The sequence below is a fragment of the Cygnus atratus genome, chromosome 27 (genome assembly GCF_013377495.2).
Source record: "Cygnus atratus isolate AKBS03 ecotype Queensland, Australia chromosome 27, CAtr_DNAZoo_HiC_assembly, whole genome shotgun sequence".
Taxonomy (NCBI): Eukaryota; Metazoa; Chordata; class Aves; order Anseriformes; family Anatidae; genus Cygnus; species Cygnus atratus.
Window position 1 is genome coordinate 2,357,835 of NC_066388.1, and position 13,717 is coordinate 2,371,551.

The following is a 13,717-nucleotide window of genomic DNA, read 5'->3' on the forward strand; positions in this document are numbered from 1 at the left end:
TCCAGCTGAGATGGAGATGCAAATGCATCGCACGACGGGGAGTAAATGCTCTGCTGGAAAGGGCTGAGGATGGAGCAGCACAGGCAACCTGCCTGTCTTGGGGCTAAAACACCATCAGACCAGGGTTGTGAGGGGCCCTGAATCAACAGAAAATGAATGGGAATGGGAAGAGGCAAAAAATAAAAAACAAAAAACATAAGAACAAAGGGGATGTGGGCAAAAAGAAAGTGCCAGACACTTCACAGCTAGAATATCTCAATCAATTTTGGACCAGGCCTTGAAGACTTTTCTTACATTTAATTAAGCTGCGTTACAGCTTAATTACATGTTACACCCTGGGAAGCATCTGAAATCCTTGTCGAGTGACTTTACTCCATACCCCCCTAGCACGAGCCAGCTCTGCTTCATTCATCACCCTTCCATTCTGTGCTCCCATTCGGGAAGTGAGAACCTGAAGGAGTGTTTACACCGAAAGCCCGACACACACATGTGCAGAGAGCTCCATGAACTCCAGAGCAGACGCAGCAGAAACCCAGCCTGTCTTAGGGAAGTAATTACGGGGATGCCTTATAATAGCAAACAATGACCTCAGCCTGGAAACTCGATGAGGCATTAACATCTGGTTGATATTAACAAGCCCCTGGTAAGCTGGGGAGAAATAGCCAGAGAAAGCCCCACCTCATTTCCCCAGACCAAATATATATATATATATATAGATATATATAATTAAATATATATATTAAAAAGTGGAATAGAGGTGATGTCTACAGACAGAAACTCGGGGCATTCCTTTTATTTAGCACAGAGAGGGTGCAGCCCACCTCTCCCTGGCCTTGCTGTAAGCCAAGGGCAATGCAGCTTGGATCAGGGTGAGTGAACAGTCATGCTGTGAGTTCAGCCAACTCTGGGTCAAGCTGGAACCCAAAGGATTTCTACCGGTCAGGAGAGGTTGGTCTTCATCACATAAGCTTTAAAAAAAGGCATAGGTTAAGCCCAAGGGCTGCAGGAAGTGTCTCGGGGTGTAGCTAAAGCAACCCTGCTTTGTGAGAGCGTGTTTGAGAGGCCTTGAGGAGAGTAGAAAGTGCTGGGAAAATTCACCCCTGGTGCACTGAATGCAAAGCAAACCGTCCTGGAGGTGCTGAGCTCCTCCATCCTCTCCTTGACAAGTCACAGAGCTGTAAGAAGGCATCAGGTCCATCTCTCTGCATCTTGGGTCATAAGCTCTTGCTGTCCCCATCAACAAAACGCATTTAATCCTCCTCCCTCAGCCCCAGCAAGGCTTGGAGGAGGAGTTAAACAGCACTTACATAAAACCACTTTGAAGCACGAACAAGAACATGGAAACAACGCCGAGATTTGTTTCATTTCCTACCATAAATCGCGCTGTCAGCTGCAGAGCCTAAGTTACATTCAGGAATAAAACCCTGGCACGGGGACAGCAATGAACTAAGTTGTTTTCTTTCAAGCAAGATCCATCTGCAAATCATTTCACCTCCCACCACTGTGCAGAAGAGCCCAGGACCCGTTAGCTCAGCCTGCAAAGCTGCACTTTATGGGCAGCGGGACCGGCGCGGACGCTGCCCCAACCCCAGTGGGAAAGGATCCTGGGAGAAGGGTATTTACAGACGAGGGAGAGCAGAGCCCGAGAAATGAGGAAAAACATTTCTGAGGCTTTGCACTCGCGTGGAGAGAGAGTTTAGTTGGAGCAACCAGGAGATGAACTCCTCTCTCCCCCCAAAAACAGGATGTGACCAAAAAGTGTGGGGGGCAGCACACAGAGCAGATCTCAACGGCTTTCACTCCGCTATCTCAATTAAGAGGCAAGGGCCTCTTAATTGAAATCCTCAGCCCAGACCTGGGAGGTTTCCCTTACCAGTGATGCTGGCTGTACTGATGCATCTGTCTGCTCAGAGAGCCAGCAGATGCGTGCTGCCCTGCTAACATGTGGTTCAGGTCTCTGGTAACACAAAGCATAAAGGGCAAATGCCCCAGGAAAGAAAACAGCTTTTAAACTACGCTAACCAAACAAAACCGCCTTTCTGACAAAGTTTTACAAGTCTTTCTCTAATGAAATGACATGCGATCTTCTTCTAACCCGGCATAATATTCATCATATTTTCCAAAACATCGTCCCGTGGGTGTAGGAGCAAGCAAGCCATCGCTGTGTGCTGAGAACGAGCGGAGGTGAGGGAGGAACTAGGGCACTACTTAAAAAAATTTGTCTGGTTCGGTAGCAGAGGTGCACATGCCTGGTATTTGTAAGCACTGCATATTCATAACTCCAGTGAATGGGATTTTCAACATTGCTGAACAACCATGCCCCAGTTTTTCCATCTTTACATGCGCTGTTGCAAGAGGCAGAACAATTACCAGGCGCCCTTTTATTTAAGGCAGATGGCTCCAGCTGCTAAGGTTAATGCTTTTCTTGGAAATGCCACAAGCGAGGAGCAAGGAAAAATCTGCTTTGCCTTACTAGAAGTGTTCTGCCCTCCTGCTCTGATGCAGGGGCTGGGAATCTCAGGGCTGAGTTTGGGGGAGAGACGTTGCACTGATGAGAGGAAACGTTCCTTTAACGGGAGCAAAACACGGAACTGCCTGGTAGCAATTATTAAGTCACTGCTCGTCTCCCTGGGAAGCCCGAAAAGAGTTCCACTTGGGTTATTTATTTTAAAATCTTTGTGCTGCTGTGCAGCTTTATGCTCTTCCAGCCCAAGGACCTCTTCGATTGATCACGCTCTTACTAATGAGAGAAATGAAACCTGGCCAGTCGGCCCCAGAGGGAGCCTTCAGAAACAGCAACTGCACAGGCCGAAAGGAGCAGGCAGGAAAACCACAGCTCCTGCTGGAGAAATCAGTTCTTCCCCCCACCGACTGAGGCTTTCCCACTCCACAGGTCACACACTATAGGAAAGAAGTGAGACAGGATTTAGCTTAAACTGTTTTACATCTGCCTCAGGGTGTTATTTCAAGGGAATGGCGTAGGAAGAACCATGTCTGTGATGAAGGCTGGTGACAAAAAGCAACGACAACAAAAAAAGACCAGAGCTCCCAGCTTTCAAGAAAAGAGGAATGCAGCCTGATCAGCCTCTCAGAGACACAAAGTTCTCCCTAGAGATCACCGTTTTCTTCCCTCTTTTTAACGCAATCTACAAACAGAGGAACTAAAAACAGCTCTGCCACCACAACTGCATCCTCCTACCAGCACCACCGCAGCTGCAGAGGCAGAAAGAAGCAAGGCAGGGAGCAGCAGCAGGATGCACGACCCATGTTTGCAGCTTGGAGCAGGCTGTGATGCACAGAGCAAGGCGCGCAGCTGGAAGTGGCTGACAGCTCTTCCAACCCTGAGCCACTGCCGGTGCCAAAAAGAGCTGAACCGGGGCTAACAACAGCGAGAGATTTACTGGGAAATGTTCCCCAGGGCAGGCGGCTTCTCTGCGGGGGATTTGGCAGCCGGACACCCGTGAGCCATAGATGGTGAGCCTCTGAGAGAGCCGAACGTGAAAGCAGCTGGTTGACATGGGTTGACACATCAGAGGTGTGAGACCAGGACTTGCATGCAGAAGCAGGAAGGAGGAACGTGGGCAATAAAGCACAACAAGGTCCTCTTTTATTTTGGGGTGGCTAAGTGCTTAGGTGTGCTTGCAGCTAATAGGTTTACTCCCAGTAAAGTATCATCTGTTTGCTTGTGTCCACCCATTCCCTGCACACAACACAGGACCTAAACCCATCGCTAGTGAAGGAAATGACCATCCCATAGCCAGAAACAACAAAAAAAGATTTCTTGGGCTGACTGTCCACGTCTCCTACTACAGGACCTATCAAACACTAAAACTGATACAGCCCTAGGTCTCCAGCCAGCACGGTGAGGATCAAACCATTCCCCTGGCCGCACAAGGAAATGCTTGACATTTCAAATATTTGCACAGAAGGAAAACCTGATCTGAAGGAATGAAGCAGTTGGAGGTTTTTCCTCCCTCGAGGTCTCCAGCGTCATTGGACAATTTGCATTTTTGAACAAGGCCCCAAGTGTTCACAGAAACACGCGACTCACACAACGTTCTGCTCTTACTTGTAGACCTTGGCGTTGTATTTCCTCTCGCTCGGAAATCCAAACATGCCACAGACGACTCGGGAGTTTTTCATGGTCCAGTGCTTGTCACAGATCTGCTTCCAGGTCCCCTCGTCCTTCACCTCCACGTAACCCTCCGTGACGGGCACCCGCTTGCGGTAGGTGGCGAGGATGGCGCGGATCCTTATGTCTTCCACCTGGATGTTCATGTTCTGTGAACATAAAAAAAACACATGAATGATGCAAGGAAACCTGTTGTGTGGCTTCCAGGTGGGGAACAGAAATCGATTCTGCTCAGGGGAATCACAACTGGACAGAGGGAGGCAGAAAAGAAGAGATATTAGGAAAAGTCACACCAGGGATGCAACAAACCTTGCGCAAGTCCTTCCTCTGCCCTGTGAAAGAGGATGCTTTTTCTTGTGTTAAATAAAAAAAAAAGAATGATTATGTTAAAAAAAAAAATCTCCTTTGTTACTTGAATTAATTGAAAGTGCTCATTTCAGAAGCATGGTGACCATAATTAGGTCTCAGCTACTATGGGAATGAACTGAGCACAGCTTTGGTAGGGCCAATTTACCAGCAGGGAGCCCTGGCGAGGAACCAAAATGGGGGGGGGCTCTCTCTGGGCACCCCTTCCCCACCTAGCCCGGCACTGTGGGAGCCAGGACCCCAATCTGCTGGCATGGGCACCCCCAGTGTCCATGGGCTGGATTCGTCCCCCAGCTGAAGCAGATGGCTCGGAGGTTGCACGGATTTCACATTTGGAGCCTACGTGAGAAGGCTGCGCAAACAAACCTCGCAGGGACCAAAAGCAAAAGCCGACTGGAAAATATCTGCTGTGGCAAGCAATTACAAAAGAGCTACTGAAAATTTTATAACTTGCTTCCAGGAGAGGTTTTTTTTTTTTTTTTTTTTCTTCTTCTCAAAAATGTACAAAACCACGTGGTTGTGCTAGCGGTTACATCAGAGCTGAGGAATCCTTCCCTCCCCTCGTTCAAATTCAATCACTTGGAAAAGAAAAGTGCCCAGAGCTTTAAAGAGATGCCGGCTTCTCCGGGACACCGACCAGTGGCACACACAGAGGTATTCGAGTCAGGGATATCACAGCAGGACTTGCAGAGTCCTGCGAGTTACACGTGGCACATCCCCCTCCAGATACTGCCCCAGCACTGATGGAAATCCCAGGGCACACGGAAACCAAGGGCAGGGAAAATCTGCTCCTCGTTCACAGCCCTGCCGCTGCTCTGCCTGCGCAACCCCGGGCAGGTCACCTCAGGCTTTTATTTTTTAATTATTATTATCATAATCTACATTTAACACCTGATTTTACAGCAAACTCGGTGACTGATTCCTCTGTTCACCTTCAGCTGGAGCATCCATGAGACACCCCCAGTGACCCTGGCCAGCAGGACCTTGAGTTTTACCCAGGAAAATCAACGCAATGGGGTTGACAGCTTGGGCTTGGATCTTAAAAGCACCTATAGCCCTTAGGGAAAAATAAATAAAACCAGAAAAAAACACAAAACCACAACAAACCAACAAAAAAACCCCACAACAATATCCAAGTTTGTTACATCTGAGACTTTAAGGTGTTCAGACAAAGGGCCTGACGCAAGAGCAAACTCACACTTCTCCTGTGCAATCTGGAAAGTCCATTTCCATTTGCAATACAAAGAGTTTTTCTCCTGTAATACCGCACAGCTTCTGACTACGTGCTGTCAGGGAAGTAGCAGAGCCTCTGTGCATTGAAGGCCTCCCCAGGCTGGTTTCCAAACCTGCAACTCACTTTTCCCCTGGTGCAGATTATAAAATGTTTCCAGCCCTTCGGTGGATGGGGAAAGCGTGTTTACCTGCAGCTGGAGGCCAGCGCTGACTGACAGAGCACCTTGTTTCCCTGCTCCCTCCATCACGCCCTGCTCTCTTCACCAGGAAACAAGCAGCAAGAAAAGCCTTAAATCCACTTGGAAATAACTCTGACAGCTGAAGATCTAAAAATGCTTGTAATAAAAAGCCTATGGAGAGGATTAACCCAAAAGACAGAATGCCAAAGCTTAAAATTGCACTCAACGAGCACACGAAAGAGATAGTAACGACGGAGGAAATTTGCATTGACAGCTGAGAAAGTGGGTGAGACAGCCTAGGTGATTTTTTTCTGTCTGTGACTGCAGGATATATCCACGCTATATAAAACCCTAAGTATGTTTGCTGTATGTAGCTACGTCAGTATCAGCCTCACTGCATAATAAAGTAACTGAAAGGGGACATTTTCCTTGCCTAGACCTGACAAAGCAAGATGCTACAGTGCACTTGTGGCTTTCAGTTGGCTGGCACTTCCATTTTGCCTGGATTTAAGCAGGCCAGAGGCAGAAGCCTGTCCCCAGCACGACGGAGAGGAGAGGCATTCAGACCAAAGTGTAATTCCTCGTTCAGGAATGATGTTCGAGGTTGCCTGCGTTTCCCAGGAAGATGCAGGACGGGGTTGTGAGCCCCATTTGGGTCATGCAGAGACCAATTCCAGATGTGCAACATCTGCCCGATGTTTCCACCACTAAACAGCAGCATTATTCTCACGTTGCACTATTACTCATCGTCAATACATGACCATTTTCACTGCCGCAGCAACAGAGGTCCTCAATGTGATGGAAGCTCCCTTGGATCGGGTGGTGACACATCTGAAAGGCCTCCAAGATACGCAGAGTGCTCAGAGGGTGGGAGAAAGAAAATATTCTCAGCCTCCTTTTGCAGATTGAGAAATAAAACCCAGGGAGATCAAACTGCTTCTCCAAAGACCTCAAGGGCAGGAATTGCATCCGAGTATCCCGAGGTCCCAACCCCAACCTCCACGCAAAGATCCCTCCTGCACCAGGGAACATCAGCAAAACCTCTAGCACTCATGTTTGTGTTTTATTTTACCTTTTTAAATCCTTCCCACTCCACCACCCTAACTGGAGCTGTGGAGCACAAAAGCAAAGACATCCAGCCTGCCTCTGACAACTGCCAGTAACAGATGCTGGGGAAAGAGCATCCAAGCAGGGCAACATTCAGCAATATTTCCCAATTGTATTCCCTGCAGCTCCCAAGCATCTGTGTACAGAAGGTGTATTTTAAATGTTCAAAGGCCCAAAATGAATTTGAGCATCCCTCACTGTGATGTGCTGAGATTTAGGCTATCAAAGCAACGGGCAAAGAAAGAAACCGGCCCCCTCTGTCAGAGAAGGAGAGGGAAACCACAAAGTTTAAAAAATAAAAACTGGACCAGGTTGTCCTTGCCGGTCATTTTACAGTAGAAAAATAAGGGGCAAAGCTCAAAAGGCTTGCTCGTGGGCTTGGAAAAACGCTGTCAGAGCCAGCATGATACCTCAGGCACAACAGGCTCCGCTACAAAGGTCCCAAGACACATCTCTCTTACCCAGGAGATGCTAACAATAGACACAAAAAAAAAACTTGGCACTCTCTTTTAGTGAATCCAAATCTTTTTGTCCTGCCTTTTTGCCTGTATTTGCCAAGGAAGAAAATAAAAAACACAAAAGTGGGCAAACTAGCAAGAAATAAGCCATCATTTCATTCCCTCCAAGGTATTTCGATCTTCAGATAGTTACAGCAGACCGGCACGCAATGACATTTTCATGATCTGTCTGAGAGCAAAGCCAATCTACATCCACTCCCCTTTCTGCCCATGGAAAATAGGTTTAGAGCAGAGAACTACTGATATAGCAACTCAGGGTTTTGCACTGAGTCTGAACAAACAGCAAAACATCCACGGGAAGAGTTCCACGTGCTGCCGACCTCAGCTTTATGCTGCAAGATTAAAGAACAATGAAACAAATTAAATATACTGAATATATTTATATTATATAATATGTACTAAATATATTGAATGGCTTCCTTTCTCTGCACAGTTTTTGTTACCCTGGGAGTATTCAGTAATGCCAGTACAGGCAGACTTATATTTTATCTCCCAACACCAATGCACAGAGCAGCTGGGGTAATGGTGAAAACAGACTCCGCATCGAAATCAGAAGCAAACAGTATTTAATAGCCGGAGCAGATGTTTTTAAATAGCTCTCTCCATGCTTTCTGTACACGTGGAGACAAATGCCTGCAACAAGCTGTCATGTCAACAAGGAAAACTCTCTCTGAAAGCTTTAGTTCTGGTATTACAGCCATACACTGAAGACAAGGTAGATCTAGAAAATGCTCTGAAGGATATCTAAAGATCACCAAGCAAGTATCTGAAGCCAAATCAGAAGTCAAAATCCCTCCTCAGCTACCAAGGATAAAGTAGAGCTTTCAACAACATTTCAGGAGCCAGTCACTCAGCAAAGAGCAATGCCACCCGCAGGAAATAAAACTGGGTTGATTGCACCCCACATAATAGGTTGGGAAATAGAGGCCTGAGCCCCAAAGCCAATGGGGCAGAGTTTGTTCAGCCCGAGGCTGAAGGACAGAGTGCAGGGAGTGAGGACACCAGGCAGAGACCCCCAGCTCAGCTCCCTACACGGCTCTGTCCCATGGGAAGGATGCTGCTGAGGATCTCTACCCACAAACCATGGGACCAAACCCCAAAAGAGGTAACTCCCACGGCTCACGCACGACAGTCCTCCGGCGAGCCTTGCCCAGCTTCCACCTATTCAGGCCAACAGTTATGGAGATGTAGGTGCCAGCCCTTATTCCTTTTATCGAACAAAATAACAAAAAACACACAAAAAACAAAAACACAACCTTCATGACTTGGAATTCAGCTACTAGCTCGATACAGACCTGGATCTCCAACCTCTCCTTTGCTTGTGAACCAATCCCACCCACCTACGTGCGGGTGAATTTTGCTTCCCCTTTGCTTTTCCTTTTCTTTCCTTTTTCCTTTTCCTCCTCTGCTTTCTGCTCTGCAGAAGGCTGCTCGTTCAGAGGACGGCACCTCACGTTGCTGACCCCGTGAAGGTTAAGGGGGCAAGGGGGTCTGCTCCACCACTACCAGCCTCGTTCCTCATTCCTTTGCTTGCAGCAAAGACATCCATTCGGGCACAGCTGAGCCCCATTACAGATTAAGCACACGTGCAGCAGGAAATCCTAAGACATTTTTCTCCTGCTTGAGTTAAGCCTCCTTAGCTTTGAAAGGCGTGAAGGAAAAGAAGGCAAGATAAAGCTGGGTGCAGAGGGCCGGGGAAGACACGCAGCACATCTATTCCTAGATCCAACGCCGTGGCTTGCACATCAACCTGATTTTCACTGGAGCCACTTGGCTGTGTATAGAATAGAAAAATCAGACCAAAGCTAAAATTGCTTTTTGGTCTGAGGCTGAGGAGATCGTGTTCAGCTCCAGGCACTGTCCCATATCTCTGATTTCAGCCCCACAAAGTCAGATCCCCACGTCCTCACTGTTACCTGTGACCTCTTGCTCAAATTTCTTCCCCCCTTCAGTAAAGGGAAGGCAACGCTGAGCCCACCTCGCCTCCCTCTGCAGCAAGGGCTTCATTCACAGCTCTTTTTGCCCAAAGCACAATGTGATTTGGGTTGGGACTTCCAGCATTACTACAATACAAGTTAGTACAAAATAAAATAAAATAAAATAAAATAAAGGGGTCAAACTATTCTGGGCTGGGCCATCTTTCTCCCGCCTCCTGCTCCTTTCCTCACCCAGATCCATGCCCAAGACCCGTGCTGCTGCTCCGCTCCAGTCCCAGCACAAAAGCCCATCGCAAGCCAGCTGTGCTCTGTTACAAAACCAGTGAATCTCAGCCTCCAGAGTCTGCCCGGAGAAAGGGAAAAGAAAAGGGGGTTGGTTTTGAGCTTTCACAAAAGGATTCCTGGCTCGGAAAGTTTTCACAAGAGGCTCGGCTGCTTTTGTTTTCACCCTCTGCACCAAATGCAAACGGCTTCGGATCCGATTGCAAAAACAGATGCAGCTTTCATAACATTTTCTTCCACATTTTGTCGCCTCTTTTGCATTGACAGAACAATATTATGCATGCTCCTGCACTGCCCGAGCTTGGTGATAACCCCTCTCTTATCGGGATGCACAGCGATCGGGCAAGGGGGGAGCTCCCATTCCTAGAAACCCGACTGCTCCTTCTCATATTGCTGGCTCCTGGCTGAAAGCAAGCCACAGCAGCTGGGATTTCGGAGGGGATTTGGAGGAGAGCATCTCAACGCTCACTTCAAGCACACACCCACGCGCTCAGTGACACCGCTAAGAAACCAGCAAGCGAGCTGCATGGAAGGGAACTGGGATGAAGTTTTGCATATGTGTATTTTAATTTTTCTTTTCTAAACATCACCACGAGCGATGCTAAGAATTGCAGAGCAAGAGGGCAGACGTGTTCAGGACCTTTTCTGACAGATCCCCAGGTGATCGCACAATTTAGGCAAAGACTGAGTCTTTACCCCAATTCTGGATTTAACAAACGCAAGGGGTCTGTGTGCTGCCTCTGTCCCCCATATCCCCTAGAACCAGCTTTTCCTTCCCGATGCCTGACCCACCCCACTGCCCCTTAAATGCAGAAACCCACTTGTATCACTTTCCATTTACACCAGAGCCCCAGGATTTCTTGGCATCCTAAACACCAGGACATTAAGTCTGCAATTCACACAAGAAATAAATCCTTTCCTTTCAGTCCAGAGCATGACAAAATCTCTCCATATAGACCCTGCTCACCCCAGAAATGTCTCCTCTCCTCTGTTTGAGCCCTTCCCCTACTTCCACTGAATTCCCAGCTACCAAGTCTGTTCCCCCAGAGATGACTTTTTGGAAAGGTCTCTTCACATACATGGGAACGGCTGGAGTCTGTTTTGACTTAAACATCTGGAGCTGTGCCTCTGAGTCACCAACAAGGTCCCAGCTGTTAAATAAACACAGCGAAGGGATGCTGCAAGACAGGGACAGGCTGCCTATGGGGGATGGCGGTCCCCTGGGAACGTGACGCTGCGTTGGACCGCAAACGCTTTTTGTTCTGGGTTTGTGCAGTACAAAAGGGTAAGGGACGAGAGTGCAATTCGGGATTAAGGTCCAGGAGCAATTACAGTGCAGATTATAAACGGCAAAAGCTGAGATCTTTGCTAAACCTTGAAATCCTTCAGCAGCAGCCTCATGCTTGCTGATGCAAAGCAGGCCAATGAAAAGCACCAGAGGAAAGAGTTGGTGACAGGGGCAAGAGAAGGCAGGAGCACTGAACCCTGGAGGTATTTTGGCACAGGTAAGGGCTCAGCTCAGGATAGATGTTGCTCAGGTCCATGAGCATCATGGTTTGAGGTTTCCACAATGGGCAAAACTCTTACATTCTCCGTTTCCTTTCTGCTGAGCTATTTTAAAGACAATCTGGATCAGTAAGCCAGTCAAATTTATTACCTGACCTTCACCCCGCAGGACAGAACAAGATCCTACTCTGTTCTCAGGCTTAGATAGACAGTTTATTGTCTTGCATAATGCAGGAACGGTTAGTTGCATCCAAAACGCTGCCTGACAGCTACTCAGACCCTGAAAACAGTCTGCACGAGGATGCAGACGGGTTAACTCTGTCCCCCAGGGAGCAGCATCAAGCCCGTGCCAGCTGTGGTAGTAAGAAACCCCCTCAAAAGCTTTAAAATTATAGCAATAAAGAGACACGGTGGCTTGCCACAACAGCAGCTTAATTAATTATTTGCCTGAAGGTAGCTCCAGAAGAGATGCTGAACCCCCTCCAGGCTCACAAAACATCAGCACTCATTTCACGTTGGCTTATGTTTAGGAAAGTAAATATTTGCACTGAGGGGAAAGGCATTAAAGCCCTGTTGTCACAAACGGGCAAATAACCATTTTATTGTCATTTCTGAGAACAGGACAGTCACGACAGGGCTGGTCTCAGATGGTGGTGATCTACGTTGCAGCTCCCCATGGTATGGAGAGATCCTCCAGTGATTTGCATGGCTCAAAGGTAGATACCAGGCAGATTTATATTTATGCCAGACCCAGACACTGCTCCTGTCCTCCTTCCCTCCTCGCTCCTTCCAGTTAGGAGCAGCTCAGCACACAGGAGCATTTTGTACAGCCTCATCCCCAGAGCCCAGTTTAACCAAAAGCTCCCCAACAGGACACAGCGATGCCCCTTCCCTCTGGTTAAGGAACCCGGACAATATAATTCAACCCACTTTTAACCGGGCATAACCAGACCCTTTGAGCCACCAGGCTTTGAAGTGAGATTTTTTTCTGCCTCACACATGCCCAGATAGGAAAAGGAGGACAGAAATAGCAGCACAGCCTGGTATGTTTAACTAGACTTTGTCTGCCCACCGTCTGGCCAAAGCTACGGTCTGCTCTCAGGTACCAGAGCTATTTGTGAACCTGAACGGCTGCAGCAATTTCATATATTTAGAGCACATGTCCTATTTGAAGCCCGTGTGTGTGCACGGAGAGGAAGGAGGTGGACAACAAATATTTTGTTAAGGATGTTTTGGGGGATAGGTTAAAAAAAATTAAATTCCTACCATGCATTTATTAAAGGAATATATTGAGGGTAGGAGGCAATTCCTGCGGCCTTAAAATTGCTGTTCCACCCAGTCAGGCAGTCACAGGTGGGCTCGTGCTGTGTTTGGGCAGTGCAATGGCCACATTACTCCATGAACTCTTTAAAAGAGCATGGCCTGCGTTCCCTGCTCACAGCTCTGCCGACATACATGCAATCATTTTGATTTCAGGGCTTCTGGCATTCTGCACAGACTTAGAAAAACATTTTGAGACCGTGCACACATTTAAACTGCAGGCACTGGCACCCTATAAAGGAACCCTACAGCAGGTCCCAGGACCACTTTCAGACACTGGCAAACTGCAAACACCAACCAACCAACCAAGCACTGCACTTCTGCATTGGTTTTATCCCGCCCTCCACCTTTTGTCGAGGTGTGCAGCTCCCAAAACTTCCCCTGCCCCCTCTGCATGGGGGATGTGGAGTTGGTCTGGGGCAAGGACACAGCACAAGACCCCGTTGGCTCAGAAATCTCTGGGTCATGCAGCAGATCCCACTTGCTGCACAAATTATTGAATTATTGCCAGTCAGCATACATATTTATAGAACTCGTCTGTCCCTCTCAAACTCCACAGGAGAGGCAGCAAGCAGTTTCCGTGGTCCCAGATACGCTTTGAGCACTCAAGGTATCAGGAATAACGCAGGGGCTGTGCTCTGCCCTCAGGGCTTGACCCAAGTCCCACACAAAGCCACTAATGTGAATATGGGAACACAAAACTGGGAACTTTTACTCCAAGCTCTGCTTTGGCTAAAAAGAAAGAAGAAATGCAAGCTAAGACAAACCCAGAGTCAAACACCGGTGATTTTTAACAATGACTTTGGATGTGCCCATGCAGGACCAAAGCAAGCAGGGTCAGCATCCTCCCCGCCATGTTCCTGACCATCCTCATGGTTGTGGGCAGCCTTTACATCTGTGTACAATTGCTCAGTAAAGACACTCAGCCACACGCTTGGCACTTCCATGCACATGGCTGTGGAAAATATTAGGCAAAAACAATGGGACTTAAATCTTTGCCCTTTAACAGGAGGCTGATGGATCTCAGATTTGCCCTAACCTCAGTCCTGGTAGAAGAGTTAACTTCTTCCTTCCTGTCTCCTATCTGCTTATCTCAGATCTTCCATCCCTCACCCTGCACTGAAACATTTGACTTCA

At 47.9% G+C, this 13,717-nt stretch overlaps 1 protein-coding gene across 1 annotated transcript in view; it reads right to left on the minus strand.

Annotated features, from left to right (window-relative positions):
• LOXL2 (lysyl oxidase like 2) overlaps positions 1-13,717 on the minus strand; it is a 47,645-nt gene that overhangs the window by 19,461 nt on the left and 14,467 nt on the right. The window contains exon 4 of the mRNA XM_035562663.2: positions 4,070-4,281. Within this exon, the coding sequence (XP_035418556.1) occupies positions 4,070-4,281 (212 nt within the window). The remainder of the gene's footprint in view (positions 1-4,069; positions 4,282-13,717) is intronic.